Source organism: Agelaius phoeniceus, chromosome 6 (assembly GCF_051311805.1).
Source record: "Agelaius phoeniceus isolate bAgePho1 chromosome 6, bAgePho1.hap1, whole genome shotgun sequence".
Taxonomy (NCBI): domain Eukaryota; kingdom Metazoa; phylum Chordata; class Aves; order Passeriformes; family Icteridae; genus Agelaius; species Agelaius phoeniceus.
This window is the reverse complement of record NC_135270.1, coordinates 30,388,020-30,410,701: the sequence shown is the minus strand read 5'-3', so window position 1 is coordinate 30,410,701 and position 22,682 is coordinate 30,388,020. Positions and strand designations below refer to the sequence as shown.

At 47.0% G+C, this 22,682-nt stretch overlaps 1 protein-coding gene across 1 annotated transcript in view; it reads left to right on the top strand.

The window, feature by feature from the left end:
• The first annotated feature begins 261 nt into the window (after positions 1–261).
• Positions 262–22,682, top strand: part of GALNT16 (polypeptide N-acetylgalactosaminyltransferase 16) — a 75,859-nt gene continuing 53,438 nt past the window's right edge. Inside the window, exon 1 of the mRNA XM_054634716.2 lies at positions 262–666. Coding sequence (XP_054490691.2) covers positions 463–666 — 204 coding nt within the window. The 5' untranslated portion in view covers positions 262–462. The remainder of the gene's footprint in view (positions 667–22,682) is intronic.

Sequence of the window (22,682 nt, the reverse complement as noted above, 5' to 3'; positions counted from 1 at the left end):
TGCGTTCGCTGGCCGCCTGCCTTACGGGCACGACCATGGCAGTACGGACACGAGTCCCTCAGGGGCAGCGGTGCAGGAGGGCACGCTGGTGCCATCTCCTGGGCTGAGCCCGTGTCCCCCGCTCCCCGCCACGGGGGCCCTGCCGCTCCGTCCCCGCTGCAGCTGCGGCGCCGAGCGCATCCCCGCCGGCAGCCGGCCCCCGCTCCCCGCTCCCCGCGCCGGCCCGGCCGGGAGGAGGAGGAGCAGGAGGAGGCGCGGAGCCCTCCGCCCCCTGCGGCGGAGCGGGCCCGGCGTTAGGACCCGGCGGCGGCGGCTGGGCGGTGCGGGGCCGGGGCCGGGGCCGGGGCCGTGAGGGGCGGGGGAGCCGGGCCGCCGCCACCGCCTCCTGCTCTCCTCTTCTTCCTCCCGCAGCCGCCCCTGCCCGTCGAGGCAGCGCTCCCAGGCTCCCCCGGGGCGCTCGGCATGAGGAGGATCAGGGCTAATGCCATCGCCATCCTGACCGTCGCCTGGATCTTGGGCACTTTCTACTACTTATGGCAGGACAACAAGCCCCGCTCGGCGGCTGCCGGCAGGTCCGCCGGAGTCGGTAGCGGCGGCGCCCGGAGCGGGCAGAGGGCGGCCGGCAGGCTGGAGCTGCGCCGGGAGGAGAGGACCATCCCCCTCATCGTGAGTGAGCGGCGGCCCCAGCATCCCGTCCTGCCGCGGCGGGGAGGATGCTCAGGGAGGGAGCCGCCGCCGCGGGCGCGGGGTACGCCGGCGGAGGGCTGCGCTTTGCCTTCGGGTTGCTTTCTGTTTATTTTAGCATTCGTGCTTGTCACCATGGCAGCCGCTACTCGGGGAGCAGGGTGGGCACTCTCGGGGGAATAGAGTAATGCCGTGGGTAAAGTGTTTCCGAGTTGTCTCCGCCGCTCTCCGCCCGTGCTCTGCTCCTCCGGCTGAGAGCGGCTGCCCTTGGCCGGGGAAACAGGCGGGTGAAGCAGCTGGAAGGTTTTTAGTTCGCGTTCAGAAGGTGCTCACATACAGATATGCACGCACACACGCATGTATGTGATCACAGTCCTTTCCCGTCAGGACCAGCTGAGAGCCGTGACCTCTCACAAGCCCTTCCTCCGGCCAGCCGGGCTCCGAGCACCGGGCCGGGGGGATGCGAGGGACTGTACAGCTGGTACCAGCCTCTGCCCCCTCCGCTTGGCTGCCCGATGGGACTTTAGTCTCTTTCAAACCGGAGGCAGCGGTCTGAGGCGGGCTCAGGCTGGGGTTTGGGCAGGGAGATGGCGGGAGCCCCCAGGGCTCCGTTCCTAACCCGAGGAGTGGTAGCAGTGCCCTGATGTGCTACTTCAGTTTTGTTGAAAGCACCACGCTATGCCCTCCTTGGGTATCTGTGGGCTCAGTAGGGGGATAAAATCGAGCTCCTGACTTAAGGACGATGAGGACCTTTCTGCTCTGTTCGTGGGGGTGATCTGTCCTCCCTTCAGCCTGTATAATAGCATCAATAAAGCTCTCCCAACTCTAGGCAATCGCTTCATAAAAAATAAATCGGCCCCTGGAGCAAGAAGTGGCCCAGCAATACCATTCCCAGGAGTGATCCAGCTGAAGCTGTTCGGGAGCTGCACTGTGTGTCACTCTTTGGCTGCGAATCCATTTGTCAGCTGGTTATGCACACATGGAAGCGAACAAAAGCAGCAGCCCGGTCAGAGTCGAGCAGGGGCCAGGCTCCAGGGCTGCCCGCCTCCCTCCTTGGCTGGCACCGGGAGTTTTTGGCCTGTGTCTCGCTTTTTTTCACGTGTAAAGCGAGGGGATGGGAAGTGTTTATAGGTGTTTGGGAAGCCCCGTGAATGTTTGGAAAATGCTGTCAGAGCAGTCCCAGCCCTCAGGCGGCAGGGTGGAAACTCTTCAGCTGAGCCCCTTGGCCATTGCTTGCAGCTGCTGAAACTCAAAAGTCAAAGCTGAGGCTCTTGGATACAGCACTTCTGTTATTTGCTGCTCACTAGGGCTGGGGGCTGCCGGCAGTTCAGGCTGCTCTGCTTTGGACCCTTTATGTAGCAGGAAATGGGCACGGTGAGGAGCTCTGTGCGAGTGCTGCTGTTGCTGAAGCCCTTTGGGTGCACTGGGAAATGCTCTTAGGCTGGCCAGGGCTGAGTTGAACAGAGGATTTAGAGCACTCCTGCTTTTCTGATTCCAGCTTAGTGACAGAGGAAGCTGCCCCTGAGCCTCTGATTTCTTGTGTGAGCTTGAACATGCTGGTGTAGCAGTTTTATTTCTCTGTTCCCCCGCTTATCCCTTCTGGTTTTTTATAGCATTTACTTTACTCCCTCTCAGAGGGCTTGTTAGGTTACATGAATCCATATCGTCTGCCAAGCACCTTAAAATCCTCATGAGGAGGATGCTGTGGCAGTGCCACACGTGATTATATTGCTGCTGTTTGGGGGGCAGTATGTGCTCATGGCTAACCACAAAGCCTCTCCTTGCAAGATACACCGCCGTGCAACAGCCACTCCAAATCTGGTCCTGCTCTCAAAACCGTGTAAATCATTCCAGCACTGCTTCATGCCCGAAATCCCTTAGCAAGGAAAAATAATCATTCTTTGCATCTCAAGTCCCTCTGTAACTGGGGTCCCAGGATGTGCCAGCCCTCGCACTAGGGCTTTCAGTAGCAGCTGAGATGTAGGAGGACCCTCTCCTTATGCACCCAGTAATGGGGCATGGTGGAAATTTCACATCCTGACCTGCCATGATGTATTTGGATAGAGAAGGAAACAGGAAGGATTTGTGGTGTTTGGGTTTTCCCTCATGCACGCAGGTTTCCCAAGGGTTTGGTGGGTTGCTGTGAGAGGCAAGGTGGTAAAATGCAGTGTGTGTGCTCGTGTAGCTATGCGGTGCTATGGCTGTGGGGAGCCTAACAGGCTTAGCAGTGATGTGCCCAACGAGCTGTCCCAGCCTGGGCCTCTGCCTGCACTGCTGGGGCAGAAGCAGGAAAGTGACTGCATGTGGGCACAGGGCCGGAAGGTTGGTGGAGGTCTGGGGACAGTGCTGTCCCTCAGGGTGTGGCATCTAGCAGGGTCTGACAACTGGGTCTCGTGGTCTGATCTGTGTGAGTGAGCCTGAGGGCTGGTCAGGCCAGCGCAGTAGCTGTGCACACTGTCCTCAGCTTGTCCCCAGCACAGCCCACTACCCTCTCCCAGCCAGCACAGGAAATGTGCCAGTTCTGTTGCCCCACTGGAGAAATAACAAATCTTAGAGAAGCAGCTGTCCTTTGGCAGCACAGAGCCCTCAACTCCGAGTTCATTCCCCTTGAAGTCAGATTATTTGAATTAATGTATGATGGCAGTCATGTATAAGGGGAGGCGTGCTTGTGCTCTGCATGCTTCTCTATCCCTTGGCTTTCTGCAGAGCCACTGAGACAAGCTGCCCATTTTGATTCAGGTTCTGGTTTCCTCTGCTCTGCATGAGTGATGATGTTGGAGTTCAGGTTTGGGCTCATCTGCAAATAAGGGTGACTCATGTGACTTATGGGTCTCTGGAAAAATATTTTTTCAATTTTCTAAAATTGGCTGCTTTTCTGTCTGGGAAAAAGAAAAAAGTCTTTTTTTTGGGTGAGTGAGTCCAAGAGTCCTGCTCTTGCATCTATGCTATGACATTTCAAATCCTGGGCAACTGCAAGTATATTGCATGGGTTTAAAAACTGAAGTGCTTTCTGGGCTTTTGTTTTTCTTCTTTATTCTCTCTTAATGTGAAGAATAAAAATCATCTCAGGTAAACACTGTAGTCAATTGCAAGTCAGAGCTTGAAACTGTTTTTTATTTGTTGACCTCATATTTGTTAGCACAACTTTGAACTTAAAATCTGGATGTCTGATTCCTGGAGTCAGCAGGGAAATCTTTGAACATTTAGGCTGGGGCATCTGTCAGAGATCAGTGTCCCAGAAACAGCTCGTGCATTAATAGTGATCCTACAGATATCTGTTTTATAGATAGAAATCTTGGCATGTGGCCTCTTTGCAATAGGCTCTTCACAAACAGGCTGTACAGATGCTTGAGATGAAAATTCAGATATTGGCAAATGGCAGGGCTCACTTGGTGACAAGACAAGCCCCTGCATGCTTCTCCTTCCGCTTACCACGGAGGGTAGAAGCACAAGTGAGTACCACACTCCTAGAAATGTGTTTTTTCTCTGGAGCACAGCATAGTTTCATATTGATTAGAAGGAGCCCTAAGACCTCTGACAGCTAGCTTGTGTGTTTTTGGAAGATGAGCGTCCTCCTTGGACTCTCTTCTGTCTCTTCTAGGCAAAAGGTTGTTTCCTGTTTCCAGGAAATTTCCAAAGGCCAGAAGCTGTGCTATGTGTCTTTAGAAGAGCTTTGGCATCATTCCTGCACTATGTACAGGTGGTTAATTGCTCACCATGTGCTGCATATCTGCTTTAGTATGGCACTGACGAGCAGAGCCCAGGGCTCTGTTCTTCCCTGTCTAAAGACTGCAGCATGGGAGGCTCGCCCAGCACACTTGTGTCCCAGTGAAGAGAGCAGGGCCATTGCTGCAGCGTGGGCAAGGCTTGTTAGTGAGAGGGATGGTTGGTAGGCAGCTTTGAAAAAGAAATTTTTCTGTTGGCTGACTGTGAGCTGAGCTGAGGGTAGGAGAATTTTCTCCTATTCCCTAGTCAAAAGCAGGATGTGAGGTTGCCCACAGGGTTCTCCAGCTTGCTGACTACTCTGGGGTGGCAGGGAAGCAGCAAGATGCCTGGAAGGTGGAGATAAAAGTATCATTATTTAAATGCTCAGAATTGTGTTAGGCTGATGCCCTGTTGCTCTTTGGAGCAGGTATGATGCCTCTTATCTTTGTAAATTGCTCTTTGGATTTTGGTATGTTGTCTCTTGTCTTCGTCCTGCCAGTTTTTGTGACCTGTACAGTTGCTCTGTGAGCCCACTGCAGCCGGTTTGGCAGTGGAGAACCCTGTATTGTAATGCTGGCTCAGGTGACCTGAGCTCAGCCCTCCTGGCTGCTCGCTACCTCTGTGCTCTGCCATGTAAAATGAGCACTGGGGAGATGAGCTCAAGGCATCCTTTTTCCGTGTAGCTAAGGGTTTCTAAATGCTCTGCAAACATCACTGAACTGTGTGTCACCTGTGGTGAGACAGCAAGCAGGAGACTCCACTGGGATGCTTGGCTCAGAACAGGTGGTGTGTGTAGGCAAAGAACAAGTTGGCAAGGAAAGATGTCAATTGTTTAATTCCCACATCTTGTTTAGCCAGAAGATAGGCAGTGGCTGGGCTTTACCTGCTTCTCTGAATTGCCCAACTGGCACATTTAGTCATGCTTGTATTTGCCACCAAGTAAGACCACGCTGATGTATGCTCTTCAGACCCTGGAACACCTAGTTAAAAGCACACTGCTGCTTTTGTTTTGTGTTGTCTTTGGCTCCTGGGTATCTGAACCCCGCAGAGCAGGTGCTGGCTGATGTTCACTGCGCATTCATGAATGATTTTATTCTCATCCCTTCATCACATTTCCTCTGTGTGCAGCTTTCAGAGGATGCTGTTTTCCTCACAACTGGGAAAGGCTGCAACTTTAATGGTTTGCTAATGATACCATTTTTCAGGGACCTGTATCCTCATGTGCCTCCCTGGAGGCAGGTCTTGTAGCCTCAGGCATGTAACTCTGGCAACTGAGGTGGATCCTAAATAAATAAAAGAACCTAACAAACACAGCAAGAGGGGGATCAGCACTATTTCCTTGCATTGGCATATTGTCAAGCTTAATTTCATGACATGCTATGCTATGAAGAGAAAAGGCCTTATTTTTAATGAGGTGCCACAGCTCATTTCAGCAGCTTCCTTACCATTTTACTCATAGCAGGTTGGTCCCTCTTGAGTCTCCTGCCTTTTGGGGCAAGGATCACGCATATGGCCCTGTAGGTTTCTTTCTGCTCTTATGCTGAGTGTCTGTGTTTGAGTTTGCACACACGGGGACAGAGCAGGGGAGGCTCTGTGGTCTCCCCAGGGCTGTGATGCTGCCTGTAAGCCAGACCACCATGGCTGCAGCAGCAGCAGCAGCACGCCCTGAGGCCAGGAAGGTACAGCTCACACCTTGGTGAGCAAACCGGTGAAGTTGCCACGTTCAACAGCTCACTAAATGCTCTTGTTTTCTTAAAACATCTTCCTTTCAAGTAAACGAAAAGTGGAGGAAACTTCATCTCTCTGTCCCACCATCCTGCAAAGCAGCTCTGCTCCCTGTGGCTCTGCAGGTATCTGGGGTGTTGGAAATGAGATGGAAAAGAACCTGCCAGTTGCTGGGTTTGTCTGTGCTGTTCAGCCTGGCCCATTCCACTGCCAAAATCCAGCACCTGCCTGGCTCTTCCCAGCACCTGTATGGCCTCTGCTCTGCCCAGTCTGTATCAGGGTGGAGGACACAGCCCTTAGTGCTCGGGGTTTTGTGACAGCCATTCATGCTGAGGCCAGACCCTTGCAGCACTGATTTTTTTCTTTTTTGGATCTCTGTGGCATCTCTCATATGGTACATGGGGCCTGTGCCAGCTCCCTGGAAAAGGATGACTTGGTAACTTTTTCTCCAAGGGTATTATTGCAAGAGGAAGATTCAGTGACAGCTTGACGGTGTAATGTTTTATTTAAAGTGTTTATGTTTGAAAACTGGGGGAATGGCTGCTGTTTGCCTAAATGGCAGAAAATGATTTTATATTTAATTTGTCCCAGTGGCCCTTGTGATGCATTAAAATAAAATAAAAATGAAAGAAATTGTTCACAATAGTAATGTTAATAAAATCCAGTTGGCAGGACTGGCCTTAATTGTTAATCAAAATGATGCTGTAGGTGCAGTGAGGTAGCTGGGCTTGGGGAATGTGGTGGTCTGGGCAGTCTGAGAGAGTGTGTAGAAGTGAGGGGAGGGCCAGTGCAGTGCTCCTGAACATGATTTATTTTACTAGAGCCTTTTCTTTAAATCAGTGGGTGAAGCAGTTGCAAGTTTTAGTGAGCTGAAGCATTCTTTAGTATGCAGCTGCTTCCTCAGTTAGAGCTTTGCATATACAAAACTGTCTCAAGATTTAAAACCTAAAAATTTAGCGGTGTTGCTGGAAACAGAAAGCTTTGATAGATATCTCAGGTTGCTGTTTGCCACGGTGAAACTTGGTCCAGACACTTCATGCCAAGTCTGGCAGGGTGAGAGTCACTTAAAAGGCAAGGGGAGAAGATGTTTTGTTTCAGTGGCACTGAACTGGGACCGCCCATTTTGGAGCACTGAAAACTGATTTAATTCTGCAGAGCACAAAGGCAATGAAACAAACAGAGGCAAATGTGCTGGGGATGAAGCACTTGGGGCAGCAGGGGACCCTGGCTCACCTGTGCCTTGTCTCACATCTGCAGGGGAAGTCCCAGGGCAGAGCCCAGCAAAGTGGGATCACTTGCTCTTCCTTGGCTCCCCATAGAATGCCAGCTGGTTGTTCCTATTCCATGTGCGAGTCCCAGGACCTTGCTTTCTCTCTCCTGTTTTGCTCGTGTGTGCCGCTCTCATGTGCTGCTCCAGCCCTGTCTGCCAGCTCCTGCAGCAGGCTTGTGGGCTCCTTGGGGTAGTCCTGTCAGCTGGCACTGCTGGCACTCTGTCCAGTGCCAAGTGCAGAGGCCATGATCCACAGCACATCCCATACTGTTGCATTAAGATTGAACCACAGTGAGACCCGTGGAGTGGGAGTTGAGCTGCCTTATTGACTGAGCTGAACTCATCTTCCTTACAGGCTCTTCATATGCCTCCGTTTCCCCAAAGTCTAAAATGAAAATTTTATCTAGTTCACAGGACTTTTGGGCAGCTTAGCTTGCAAGTTTTGTGAAGGGCTGGAGATGAGAGAGATAACCTTAGCAAAACGTCCTTGAGTTCTCCCTTTATATGCCCTCTGAACAAGGAATGGGATTAGCAGAAATGTAGCAGGTCAGGGCCGATCTGCTGCAAGAGGAAGGTGTTGAAGGCACAGCACGGGCTGCTTCATGCTGAACTGAACAATAGGATTTGTTAGAACACTGAACAATAGGATTTGTTAGAAAAGGCTGTACATTACCCACTGCTGTCTTTTGCTGTGTCTTTACAAGCACATATTCTTCCAACTAATAAAAGTGATAAAGGACTGCAGGTGGACTGTCCGCTTCAAATTTCCATGTCCCAGTTGTGTTTGGGGCTGTGGAGACAAGTAAAAAAGAATATAGTGTTCTCTTGGGTCCTATCTCTGCAGAGAAATTACCCATGTTGTGATGTGCTTTGAGCATATGGGTAATTTCTCACTGTTGGTAGAGACCAGCTTTTTGATGGGCAGCTGCACACTCCCTTTGGCGCTCCTTTCTTTTGCCTCCTTGAGGGGCATTGTCCCTGCAGGGACCTGCCTCAGCCACCTCTGCAGTGCCACTGCAGGTCCCACAGCGCTGCCCCTGTCCCTGTGCATCCCCAGGATGGGAATGAAGCTGTCATGTGAGGCTGCCCCTGGGCTGGGAAGCTGTTTTGGCTGGTGAGATGATGCTTGGTTGGTCGTCCTGCCATGGTGGAGCTGAAGGGTTGACTTTGCAGTTCAGGCTCCAAGGCTCCCATGGTTGTGCTGGGGCAGTGCTCTAACACCTGACTGTCCCAGCATGGTCACTGATGACATTCAGCTAAAGCTGTAGAAAATTATCTGCTTTAACCTCTTCTTTTCAATTCTCCCACTTCACAAATTTTTCATCTTGTAAGCTGTAATATGATCTTTTTGAGGAGGTTTTGTTTAACAGCAGCAGAGAGCGAAAGCACCTGTGCTGAAATCTGTATCAGGCATTTTGTGGGCCTGTGAGGAAAAAAAAGGACTATTTTTCCTGCCTTTATTAATTTGGATAACTGCCCTGAAACAGCTAGGGCTTGGCTGGAAAAGTGCTTCTAACCAATGAAAGTGTCTTCAGAGGTTCTCTGAAAAAATCTTTCTGCAGAACAAAATTGGAAAAATAAAGCTTGCTTCCCTGCTGAGTGCCCTGAACAAAGTATTTGGTGCCAGAGAGTGTCATGCCCAGTAATGCCATGCTGTAACTTTGTGCCTTTTGGTACCAAGTATGCAGTAAAAAGTGTAATGAATATGGAAGAGTGTATAAGAGCTGCAAAAAGCAGTGCAGCTCCTTGGGTAACTGGTCAGTTAGTCTCTGAGTACAGGAATCTGGATACAGTGGCAGTGCAAAGAGGAGCCATCACATCCACACAACGAAATTGAAATAATTGTTTGCTTCCTATGTAGTTCCCTGTAGTCTTTTGAAATTGTAAAAAATAATGGTAAAGTATTGGAGTCCAAAACCGTGAATGGTGCAAGTGCTCACTGCGAAGTCCTGCTGTGTGTGATCATGCTGTATTTCCCAGGTGCTCTAATATGCATGTCATTTTTGGTGGACTTTTTTTTCTTTGTACCTTTCAGTGAGATTGATTCAGATCTGGTTGTGTGGTGTGGAGGGATGTAAGAAATAAAGATAGTGAAGAATATAAGAAAATAAAGATGGTGCAGAAGGTAGTCTCACACCTTGCAGCTGTACTAATCCCCAAAGATTAGGAACAGGCCTGCCCTTAATAGGCCACAACTGTGTCCAATAAGAAGACAAGTGCTACAAAAGAGTGGGTTAGCTGGGTGAGGAGAGAGCTGGAGTTTGTTGGTTGTGCTGTGATGAAGAAGGAGTCAGTGCTGTGAGGAGATGCCCATGAGAAATCACTAATAAGGTATGGAACTTTTGCAATAAGATGACAACAAGTGCGATAGGAATTATCAGCCGCCAGGCTGCTGATGGAGTAAGCTGTGTTTGTCTCCCAACCTTGTGAAATGTCTCCATTTAGCTAAACTGCCTGTTTTATGCCTACAGACAGGAAACAGCCTCTCACAGTGACCTCTGAGGGGTTGGCAGGACCATTGAGAAACAGGTAGGGGCGTAGCCCCATTTCTGGCCTAAGGATGCTCAGTTGCCACATCCCTGTTGGTGCTTCACTTGCAGAGCTGCCTCCTCTGTCAGGGCTGGGCTGGGGTGAGCACAGGGGTGTTTCTCTCATTGCTCAGGTGCAGGGTGGTGTTTATACTGAGCTTGGGTTGGCAGCAGAAGGATGGATGCTCTGCAATGAGGTAACCATTTCAAAAATTCTCTTGGAACAAATCTGAATGAACTTGGCATCTGTTGGTATCCTCCCTGTGTTTGGTTGTGCTGTGCCTTGGAATGCCATATTGCTGTGCCATGCCTGCTAGCTGAGTGGCCCCATGGGACATTTCAGGGTATTTCCAGTCTGTGCTGGGAAAACTGGACCATGCTGGCTGGGCAGCCCAAAAAAAATTTTGGGAGGGGCTGGGGAATCAGCATTCTATCAGGACTAACTGTGTATCTGTCAGGCCAGGCAATGATGAGATGAGGTCAAGTGAGGTCTGGCCTTGGAGAAGCTGCCCAAGCACCTATCAAAAGCTGCCTTTGGCTGAGTGTGAAAGGATTTTAAGTGAGCAGTTGGACTGCTGGCTCAGGTCAGGTCCTTGAACAGACATCCGTCTCATGCTGCATGTTAGGTGAGCCATGAGGAGGTGGCTAACAGTGAAAGCAAACACTGTCCTTACAGCACAGGATACAGATTGAGTCACATTAGGTAATAGGAAAAGTCTGTTGATCTGCCTGCATCCTTACAGCATTATTTAAAATTATGCATTGTAAATTATTAAAAGTTATGTTTTTTAAATTATTTACTCATTAATTTTCTTGGGCCTAAAGCTTCACTTTCAGGAAAGACATGTTGGAGTTGAAAGGAAACATGGTGGGGTGATACAAATAATTGTGTGTGGCAGGGCTAATGTTAAATACAGGTTATGACCACGTTCTTCTCTCTGCTGCCGTTCAGCTGTTAATTGTGCATCACTGCCCTGGGTGGCTGGTAGCTTTGCTACCCCTTGTATCTGTGACTCAAAAGGGCTACCTGGGTGCTTCTGCCACCCCCATGGGTTTGGATTCACCAGTCATGGTGAGGCACTGTCATGGCAGTAGTGTTCTCTTGCCCACTGCCAGCATCCTTGGGACAGTGGGTCTCCATTGGCACTGAGGAATTGGAGGGGACAGTGTTCTGTGAGGACCTTGTGAGAGACATTTGATGTGTGCAAAGCTGAACCCTTTAAATCTTGATGCCCTAGTTAACAGGGATTTAGTCCTTCCAACCTGTCACAGTCCATCTCATTTTTCCCCCTCTTTCCTTTTAGTTAGAGGATTAAAATTGTCACATTGAGCTTAAAGGGGATTGGAATGCTCTATATTTTTCTTCTGCTTTTGCCCAATAGCTCCTAAAAGACATCATAAAGAATGGCCAAGAATGGATAAACAGGTATTAACACCACTGCAAGTGCTGAAGAAAAGGTGAGAAAATTCCCCCCACCCTGTTGTGCCTGCATTATTGCAGGGTCTGAGCAGGATGCTCGTCACCTCCTGGGCTGTGGCAGCTGGCCCACACACTGGCATTGCTCTGTGTCTGCTGATGGCCTGGGGGCAGGGGCATGGACTTGGGCATGCAGCTGGGCAGGACCAGCAGCTGCAGGAGGGGAGAGTGGTGATGGGAACTGGGTGTATGAAGGGATTCTTATTCTTCTGTGCCTCCTGTACCATAGAAGCTGTGAAAGGCTCCCCAGTTCACCAGTGTACAAGAGGAACTTGCTCCTGCCAGTAGGCTGCATGTTCGGAAGTCCCAGTACACAGTTCTGCACTTCCTTCATCTTGGCTTCAGCAGAATATAAGATCTAAACTTTAAGTGAAGAATCTTGACTTCTTTTTGGGGGGGACAGGAGGGAGGGGGTACGGCTGGGTGGTGCTGTTCACCCTTCAAGAATTCTTGAAAGTATTACAGAGTAGAAATGCAAGGTGACCATTTGGATTCCCTAGTTTGTGTAGCAGTCAACCTAAGAACTTGGGAAATAATGCTGCACATGGTATTTATTAAATGTCCAGGAAATTGCTAAACTAAGCCTTGTGACAGAGTCATAAAGACTAGGTAAATTTTGAGTATCCACAATATATCATCAATTTTCTTGTCCAGCTTTCTGGTGGTGCTTTTATAATTCTGCTAGAAATACACCTCCCACTGCTGCACTTAATTTGCTGGCTCTGTGCAGAACTTAAAGTGGGGTCTTTGCCATTCTCTGTGGCAAGGACAGCCATGAAACATGTTGCCAGAAGGTTATTTTGAGTTATTAGAGGCAATGTGTATCTTTGTGGTCTTGAGTAGGTGAGTTGAATTTGAATGGAAAATACTTCCATTGAGGACAGAATTTGCTTTAAATTTTCTGTTCAATATTTTTCTTCCCAAGGTAAATTCCTGTATCACTACCCTATATTTGAAAGGGGTAAATTTAGATGTATTTTGATCAGTGCTGGTCAGTTGGGACCCATCTGAGTCAGATGCTGCATATCCTGGGGTGGGCTCAGCATCTGTGCAACCAGATTTGCACTGGGTTGCCCTGGGGGTGACTCCAGCCATTACCTGGAACTGCTTGGCAGGAGCTGGGTGAGGGTTGGCAGTGTACTGAGGTTTCAGGTGCAAAGGACAGATGTGGAGGGAAGCTATCTATGAAGGGAAGTTCTCTGTGAAAACTCCTTTTCCCTGCCCTAGGTGTAACTGTGTACCAGGGGAGTGCACAGCTCACAGCTGCATGTGTGTCTCTGTAGCAGGTTCTTTCTGTATGTCAGGGACTTGTCTGGGGCCCTTCTGTGAAGAGAGAGTGAGATAGGGAGACTAGTTGAATAATTAAACCATTAGGGGCTGCCACAAGCCTGCTTGGAGTTACCAGTTGCCTTGCCATCTTTTTTCAAGCAATTTGCATGTAAGAGTTGTGTGAGATCTCCCATTTGTCTTGCTCCTATCCCAGACCTCACACAAGGCCTGTGTAGTATGGGTGCTTCCTGTTTATCTGCAGATCTCTTTGGCTGTCCAGGCTGCAGGCTCTTTTGTGCAAATGTGAACAGAAAAGACAGCTTCTGTTCTGGAGTTTATAACCTCTGGACATGAGGGAGATAGAGTTGGGCATAGAAGGCATTCTTTCCCCCATTCCCCTGATGGAGAGCTGAGATTAAGCCTTGAGCTCTGCTGAAAGGAAACAAAGCATTATTCAGAACTGCTAACCTCTGGTTATTAACTCTGATGAAAATACCAGTGAAGCCAAGACAGTTTAGATATTAATTGTGTACCAACACATATTCAATGAATTTGCTACTGGCTTCCAGTTACTACCCAGAGACAATTAAAACTTTGTCCTGTGCTAGCTCCTATTGTAACTGGCCATCCCTCATTATGTTGTGCATTGATAATATATTTGGAGCACCTCCCCACCTGCTGTAATTTCTGTGACCAGTGGTGGGTTGGCCACCTTAAAACCACTTTGCCACATATTGTATGTAACCTGAGTGGGCTGGGACACCTTGGGAGAAACAAATTTGGCTTGTGTCTGGAGGGAACATTTTGGGAAATCCCCTTTCTTAGATTACCTCAGTTTCCTCAAATGCCAACTTGGGTTTTGGTGTGCATTTATTTCTGCATGTTCATTTTGAAGGAAGAAGTAGCATTTGAGAATAAGCTGCTAGGACATGAGACGAGACAGGTTAGAAAAAACTTCCTGGTGATGTGTAAGTGTTAATCATTAAACCTGTTTCCACATAGCACCATGACTTCTCATAATGATTAACTTCCTTCCCAGGCTGTACTGGAGTAAATCTCAGGGTGTTTGCTGAGCTCTGGAAGCCGGCTTCAGTTTCTCCCACCTCAGCCCAACTGCTGAATGGTGTTGAAACACTCCTTAACTGGCTGGGGTGATGAACAGCAGGGCTCCTTGGGGCTGATGGTGCTTCTTCATTCTGAATTCTGCTTTTGAAGACTTACATTCCCAACTTTATCAGGGTAAAGTGTGGTTCCCCATGTTACATTGTTTTCAATGCTAAATGACATCTTTAACCACGTGCTTAAACCAGTATTCTGTGTAAATTGCTCTTGGAGTGGAAAATGCACTGTAACACTTTTAATCATTCTCTCTGCAGAAAAAAAGTTTTCATCGGGGAATATGTTCCTGGAGTTTGCAGCCTGCACTCATTTATTGTCTTGCTGCCCTATTCTTTGTGCAGACAGATAAAAACTGAGTGCTGGATGCTGAAATTCTTGTATGCCTGGTCAGTGGTATGTGGCACGAGTTGTCACGGGCACTACCATCTGACTGGGCATGTGGCCTTTTCCCCACAGGTTATTAACAGTCAAATGCAAGTACAGCAACATTGTCTACTTTTGTAGGAGCAGAATTTTACACGGGTGAATTTAGCTGGTTGTTCTCATTTTCCTTCAGATAGGAGTCTGAATGTCAGACATCTGCTGCTGCCACTGCTGACCCAGCTTTGTGCTGAGAAGGGGTACTTGGCTAGTTCAGACTCCAGCAGTGTGGACAACATCAGCTGGAAGATGAAAAGTTACAAATGGATGGCCAGGCCTTTACACTGTTGTTTTGGCAAGTGATATTGGGTCATATTGCCAATAATTCTGTAAAGCAGGCAGGAAAAACTTGGCAGTCTAAGTGTGGGGCCCCAGGGTACAGCCTGTACCTGGGCTGGATAACCCATTCTGTGCTGAGAGCACTTCTCCTGATTAGAGGGGTGAGGAGTAATGTTTCTAGGTCAGAAGCAATATGCCACCTGGAGAAAGCTTCTAACAAGCACAAGCAACTCAACATCCTTTGGTATGTCTGTCCTGTTTGACACAGACTTGCTGTTGCTTCTTGAGTATCTCCCATGGTGCTATTGGGGTTGTGGGAGTGGGACAGAATTGGTTCTGCAGAATTGGCTTTTCAGTGTGGCTCTGCACCGTAAGCAGAAATGGGCTCTTTGGACCGATTAATGGGAAAAGATGGCCAAAATAGACCAAAAGCCTGATGATCTAAAAGAAATACCTTTGCTCCTGAAAAGGGTAAGTAAAAAATCACCACCTGTTTGGTAGTGCCATCCGGACTCCCTACAGGCTGTGCTTCCAGAAGAACTATGTACAATTCTCCTGCCAGTTCAGTACCTCCAGTGTTACCAAAGTGTGTGAAAAACAACTGCATGGGAATGTCTGTGATGTTAGAGGGCAGCTCAGCTGTCTGTTCTCAGGACAGACACCAAGTCTGGCAAGGAGGAAGGTATTTATACTGTGCTTTAGTAAGTATTGACCTGAAAGAACTTGTCACTGTGCATTTCCCAAAAACATGTTTTAAAACAACTCCATTAGCTTTAATGAAATGATTTGGTACATTTAATGAATTGATTTGGTACATTTCTGAGAGTGCGATGTTGTGATGGCAATATTCTCCTTGATTTACTGAACTAGCTTTCTGAATTGGAGGAGTTTGCTTGGTGCCTCCTTGGGATGAGAAAGATGTATAAAGAATTGTGGAGTGCAGGACTTTTTTTGTCTTTATTGTGTTCTCCTAGTATAGAGAAAGTGTGGAAGTATTAAAATATATTTAAAACAATTTCAATGCATTTTAAATATTTGCATGTTTTCTGAAATGTAGAGTCTTAATATTGCCTTAAAATTACTGCAGCCTCTCTGCAAATGCTGACTGCCTCCTGCAGAAATGGCACCATGGCTCCTGGAGCTTCTGGCTTGCTTTGGGAGGTACAAAAACCATCTGATAGCTCTTCCTTTCCCCTGTCCCATTAAATAGGTTGCCAATATAGGATGTAGTAAGCACAATGCTATGGTTTTATCTATATTAGTCTATATTGAGCCAGATTGGAACCAGTGTCTGGAACCAGCAGGAAAGATTATCTAAGGATGCTGGGGTTACAGAGTAGAATTCAATGTGACTGGGCTGGAGCTGGCTGCCCTTTAAAGATATGTGGTTTGGGAAGAGAGGATTGCTGTTAGAGAGGCCTGTGTGCTACTTCAGAGGTAATTTAACAGCCTGCCTTCCATTCAGGCAAGGGAAATGCTATCAGTGGATTTTTTCCTGTTGTATTAAATGACCTGTCTGTATGTCATGGCCTAATTGTGTTACCCCAGAGAGCACTGGATAGAGGATGATTTTCCTTGGAAGTTTTCTTTGCTGCATTAGAAAGGGACTGCTCCCATCTGATTCAGCTGCTAGGCAGCCAGATTTCTCTCTGCTGGTCAATAAACAGAAACTGTGGTTTTATGCACCAGAAGCTGGGGTACTGGTTGCTGTAGTTATGACTTAATTGCTTCTGTCAGATTAGTTAGGACTTGGATATTGCATCAAGCTAGGATCCATCTACTAGATATGCACACGTTGAAAGTGAATCCATATATCTACATTAAACAGATTTGTAGTGGCATCTGTTCTGCCCAATGGTTTTTACAGGGAAAACAGTCCACAGACAATAAGACTGAAACACTTCAATTGGTACTTTCAGTAATAAACATTTTTTGCATTGACAGGTCATGTGCACTTGACTTCAGAAATGTGGTAAGTGTTTAAGCATCTTCTTTTACAGATCAAGAGTCTGAAGGAGGCTCAGAAAGGTTAAAGTCTTGATTTACACTGATTGCTCAGGCTCCATTGACTTTCTCTTTGAATGTCTTTCCTGCTGGGCATTCAACTGACATCCCCTTCCTTGGAGCTTCAGTGCATGTTTAAATGGCTCTTCTGCATGGAAGACAGGGGTAACAAGGAAAACTCAAGTGAATATGCCCTGCTGATGCACAGTGCCAGCATGCTTAGCCCCCTGTGGATGATGCCTCTCCTCACTGGGTGTCTTTAGGAGGCAGCATTGAGAGTGCTCAGGTCTCTCTTTGGAGGTGGGACATCTTGCAATGCTGTGAGGTGAAGTGGCTCAAATGAGGCAGACAGTAAGGAGCTGTCCAGGAATGGTTCATTGGCTCCTGCCTGACAGAGGGAAAATTGTCCCTGTGATTTGTGCTTACCTAGCTGTGCAATTGAATTTTATCCTTGAACTTGGTTTTTGGTTCAGACAAAATCCCTCATGTGAAACACATGCCATTTGCACAGAGTTCTGAATTAGAAGAGTTCATCATAAACATGGGCATCTTTCTCTTGTTATCATGTACGGGGATAGAGATTAATCACATCCTCAGAAATTGCTCAGAAATGTGTCTGTTGTTGTTTACTATTTCTACATCCTTTCAATTCTTGATGTCTGCCAAAAGATGAAGTTCCTTATGATATTGCTGTGCTACCATTATTATGCTTTTAATTAGTTAATGAACTAGTGACTTTTGAGTTGAGGCAGTTCCACAAAGCTTGCTATCTGTTGATCAGCAAATGCTTAAAACTTGCATATTCAGAAATATCTAGATCTGCAGGGATGAAAGGGAAAAATCACAGCATGTTGAAATCTTTAACAGCTGCCCTCTCCTAAAACATCTATGTGCTTTTCTCCCATACTGCCACTAGAAAGGAAGGGATAGAGTGCAAGAAAATGATTTGCTATGATAATTTAAAAATTAACAGCTTAGCCTGGGGTACATCTTGCACCCTGCTTTTTCTCTCTGCCCTCCCTCAGGTGGCCATTTTGGAAGAATTCAAAAAAGAGAAAGTCCATTGTCTGTGCAAAGTTCAGAGAATTAGAGGTTCAAAATGGCTTATTAGGTTCTTCTATGTGAGACCTAGCTTCCATCACCAGGGATTAATTGCTTAACTTCAGGTTTTGGAAGGTCTGTGTTTTTTGCAGAGAATAAAGCAAGAACATCTTGCAGGCTGCAAAGCACATCAGCCTCATTGAAATGTTTGCTGGGGGTGCAGCAGAGCCTTCCTCCTAAGCTAGGAGCTATTGGACTGCTGCAGAATTGATTTTTGGTGGGTTTTTTAGCCAATAACCCCCATTTATCTCCTTGGGGAAATTTTCTTTTAGCTGGTTTGTCTCCTTTCTTCCTCTCCAGATGGATATCATGGTATTAACAGATGGCTAAGGAGAAATGTTTCCTTCCCTGACTAAAAAGGGAAGTATGTATGGAAGCTGTATGGAAAAAAAGTATGTATGGAAGCTGTCTCAGACATAAGTTTTGAGCCCTCTTCTAACTTGGCAAAGACTTTGCCCTCAGCCTTGGAGCCTTGAGGGCCACTGTGGCAGGCAGAGGCAGATGGGCAAGCCCACATAGGTGGCTTACAGAGGGAATGGAGTAAGGGTGTTTTGAGAAAGCCAGTGTGGTGGCAGGTGGGCTCACTTGTACTGTACTGGGCCAAATCTCACTCTGGCTCTCACAGTATGTCAAAGCTGGTATTTTCACCTGTGTCTGTCCTTTAAGCATAACAGCTAGGTCAATGTTTTTAATGAAGACCTGCTCTTCAGTGGCTGCTGGAAGCAGTTAATTAAGTAAAATACTGTGGGTTTTACACTAGCAAGGTCTTTTTGGTGAAGGACTTGTGTAATCTGGAAGTAGATGTTTGATGAAGCCATTTTGTGTTTTGCAATTTTCTGTTTAAGCTGAGATGGAAAGGGAGTGTTAATCATTTCTCAAGGGCGCTGCAAGACATGACTGCAATCTTGTGAACATCACTGATTGTGTCCTCTAAAAGATCTTTCTGGGACCACACAAATGGCAGAAATGGTAGACAAGTGTGATGGCTTGCTGAAAGTGAGACTATTTGATTTGAGAGCCTGCAGGCAAGCTCCTCTTGCTCTGAGAAGGCACTAACCTTATATTTTGCTCTGCAGGTTAGGATAAGCAACTATGCCATTCTGCCATATTTTGCCAGGTGCTGGTAGGGACACTGCTAGGATGGTTGTGAAATGCAGGAGAAACTAGTCTTACCAAGACATCCCTCCATCTGTCTGCAAATAATGCCTGTATTTCCTTGTCCCTGGGTACTGCCTCCCCTTTGGGCTGTGAGAGAGGCTGAGCCAGCGCAGTCCCATACCTGCAGGAGATGTGGGCCCTGCTATGTCTAGAGACAGAGGTCATCTTCCAGTAGCTGGGCTGAGAAGATGTAGGGGGATAGAATATATGAAAGTAAAGATAGTGTAGAAAGTAATCTTACCCCTAAGGAGTTGCAGCTGGGCCAATTATCAAGGATTAGGAACAGGCCTGACTTTAACAGGCCACAGCTGTAACCAATGAGAAGAAGAGTGCTATAAAGAGTGGGGTGGCTGGTTGAGAAGGGAACTGGAGTCAGTTCCCTTCTTTGTGAAGAAGAAAGAGTCAGTGCTCTGAGGAGATGCCCATGAGAAGCACCAAGAAGGTATGAAACTTTTGTGATAAGGAGACAACAGTATGGAGCCCCTGCAATAAGATGACAGCAGAAGACACTGAGGCATGTTAGTAGTATTTGGAAGGAGTGTGGGGGGAAACAGGAGAAGCAAAAGCCAGGTTATCTCTACCAGATGCTAGCTGTGGTCCCTGAGGAAACCGATTTTTGCTCTGTTGCCATGATGTTTGTACTCAAGGTTAAAGCACTTGGCTGGAGCTGAAGACACCATTCTGGTAATGTTTTGCTTCAGGTGGGTTGACTGTAAAGAAAATTCCTGTTGTTAGCCTGGTATTAACATTGGGGTATGAGAGGGATGATGTCTGTTACTTGCCTGGTAACATGTAAGTATGCAGTGAGGGGTAACATAGTCATTATTAATTAAAAGAAGTTGAGAGAGTTTTCCCCACTTACTGCTTCACACAGGTTAACACAATGCTCTGGGAAGAGATTGAAGAATGTGTGTAGGAGAGCAGAGGGTGGGGGTGGGTGCTTTTCCTATATATGGTTTTCCCACTTGCTGCTTCCCTACAAAATCTATCAGTAATTTGGAAATTGGTTCTGGCAATATTGCTCTATATGTTATAAGAGGAGGAGTTTGTTAAGGGCATAACTGATGGGTGAGGGAGTAAGTGTAGGATCCTTCATCTGTTAAGATGTTACCACCTTAGAGATGGTAGTTTGCTGGGGCAGTTGCTGCATCCCCAGCTCCAGCTGAGCACTGAGTGGAGGACAGGGTAGAAAGGTGCCAGTTGCACTAGCAGCTCTCAGTTCAGCTCCACGGACAGCTGGAGCAGCCTTGCTGGGAATATCCTGCAGTTTGAGCCACTGGCCTAAAATGCTCCATAACTCAGGAAGAATATTAACCTGTAGTTAGAAAAGTTTGACTGCCTCTGACTTGGAGCATCTACGTGACGTGGGATGGGAAGAGCTTGCAGGGGGCCTGGCAGGATGGATAAAGAAAACTAATTTGGAGGGGAAGTACATTGCAAGTAGCAAGGTAGGACCAACTTTGTTTTCTTTTGCTTTTCCCCCTGGGTCTAGATTGCAGAGAATAGCAGCTATTTAACATTCCTGTAGATCTTCCTCACTTTCAGATGAGGAAAAAAGGAACAGGTTTTTTTTTTAGGAAACCAAAGATATGGCTACATTCACAGTTTCTGAACTGAGTTGTATGGGAGATTTGTGCGTGTTATTTGTGTCTGTATATACTGAAAGCCTTGAGGTTCTTGTTGCAGAGATTTTTTTCAGTACAGAGGATTTTTATTCATCTTTGTACTTACTTTCCTGTTTTGTTCAAAGTACTAGTTCAGTTCTATAGTTTCTCCTACTTTTGTGGAGAGTGGTACAAACAAAATACTGGCAAGAAATTTGGACACCTGAGCAAAAGCACTGGAGATCAGAATGCCTCCCTGTATTTACCAAAAGAATTGACATACCTAATAAGATGCCAAACCTGATCAACTTGGCTGATACACTTTCATCCCCATCAAGCAGAGGTTTGTCTTGAATATCTTTCATTTAGAAGCTCCAGAGGCATCCTGCAGAAATGGATGGTGGAGCAAGCAGCTCTGGGACCCAGCTGCCTTCCTTCGTCTCCAGCTTCTCTTGTCTTGGGCACTGGTAAGCAGGATTTGGGGCATCCAAGAGCTGGGCACAAGCCAGGTTGTTACCCTCCTGTGTGAGGGTGAGCTTGCTCAAGATGTGATCACTCACACATATATCCTTTAATAAAGTCACCAGTGGCTTGCAGTGGGTAGACCCCTCTTTAGCTGGAGGCGATCTCTGAGCCTTGCAGCAGAGGCCCCAGCAGCAAAACCAATGAAACACTTTCAACTCCATTGATTAAAACCACAAAAATGAGCATTTACTTGTGATTGCTGTGAGATGCCTCTGCCTGTGAGATTTTAATGGATTTAGTGTTCCCAAGTTAATCAGCCTCCTTGAGATAGGTATCTTTTCTCTTGACACCTATCAGCATGTCTTAGACTGTTGACACTGCTTAATGCAGAGACATAAATTGCTATTGCATTGCCTTCACCACGGTGCATGGTCCATGTCAATTGTCTCTCTCAAAGGCAGCCATTTCTGAAGCATTCTTTCTCATATTACAATTTTGCCTTTAGTGAGAAAAATCACTTTTCTGCAATGAGAAACATGATTTCTTTCCTAATCTCTGATTAAAGATCAGTGAACTTTTGAAAGATACCTTTCTGCTGTCTTCTAATGAAATTATTTTCTTGTTCTGCATGACTGACAGATATCTATCAATTTCAGGCCTTTAGTGTTGCAGTACAAACCTGTGCTGCCTGTGTTTAAGGAATGATTCTTCATTTGCAGGAGCAGTACCAGGCAGTTACCCTCTGTGAACTGGCATACAGATGTGGGTTGTGTGCAGTCCAACTGCATCAGCAGGACAGGTGTGCAAAAATTGTTCCATTTTATGATGGACATTCCTCACAAAAGGTTTGATGGTGGGAGACCATTTTCTATTGTTTAACTTCACTAGTTTCTAATGAAGTGTGCTTCTAAGCTCTTCTGCTCCACTAGCTTGGGGCATTGGTTGCTAAAGTGCCAGCTTTCCAAAATTACCCAAATGTACCAAGTGTTTGACTCTTAAAAAAAGACAAAAGAAATCTGCTGGCAAAAGAATGTATTTCTTTCTGCTTCTGGAAGGATTCTCCTGTGGGTAGCCTTGATTCCGAATATGACTACAGTTGGTTATAGTTGAGGAGTGAATAGCTGTTAGTCAACTTTTTTTTGTCTTTTTCACATGCTTTGGAGTAGCCTGTAAATGGTATGCTGAAAAGCAAGCTGTTGTCCAAGCTGTGTGTTGATATGGCAGGCCTGGAAAACAGTCTTAGGATGGTCATTTTAAGGCTTCTGTAGATCACTACCAGACCCTGAAGTAAACTCTAGCATTGAAGGAAAAGTTGGCTTTGTTACTTGTGCTGGTCTTGTAAGCTGCTTTTGGCTGAGCTGTCTGAGGAAGAAGTTGAAAGTAGATGCTCCTAAGAAGCTGATGGGTGTTCTGAGAAAAGTTAATCACAAGAGCTCCCCAAGAGGTAAGAAGTGCTGTGATGTGGTGCTGATCAGCGTGGGTGGGAAGCAACACCATGCTGGGTGCAGGTGTCAGAAACGGCTTTGGTGAATGAAGTGGGCAGAGCCCTGCAATCACCGTGGGGCTGAGGCAGGAGCTGAGCATCTCCTCTCAGCACCCTGCTCTCAGGCAGCAGGCTCTGCCACATCCACAGCACACTGTGAGGTTTCCTCCTCACATAACTGGGAACTGGCTCTGTGTGCACTGGATAAGGACTTTGCTTTAAAAAACCCAAAAGCAACAAAACAAGCTAAAAAGTACTGTGGTATTGCTGTGGTAACAAACATCTAGAAATGCAGGCAGATCTCTGTATTAACTATAGGCTTGGGCTTTATAGCCTGTGCCCTGGTGTTGCATATGCAATCAGAGATAGAGATGTGCTGTAAATGGAAACT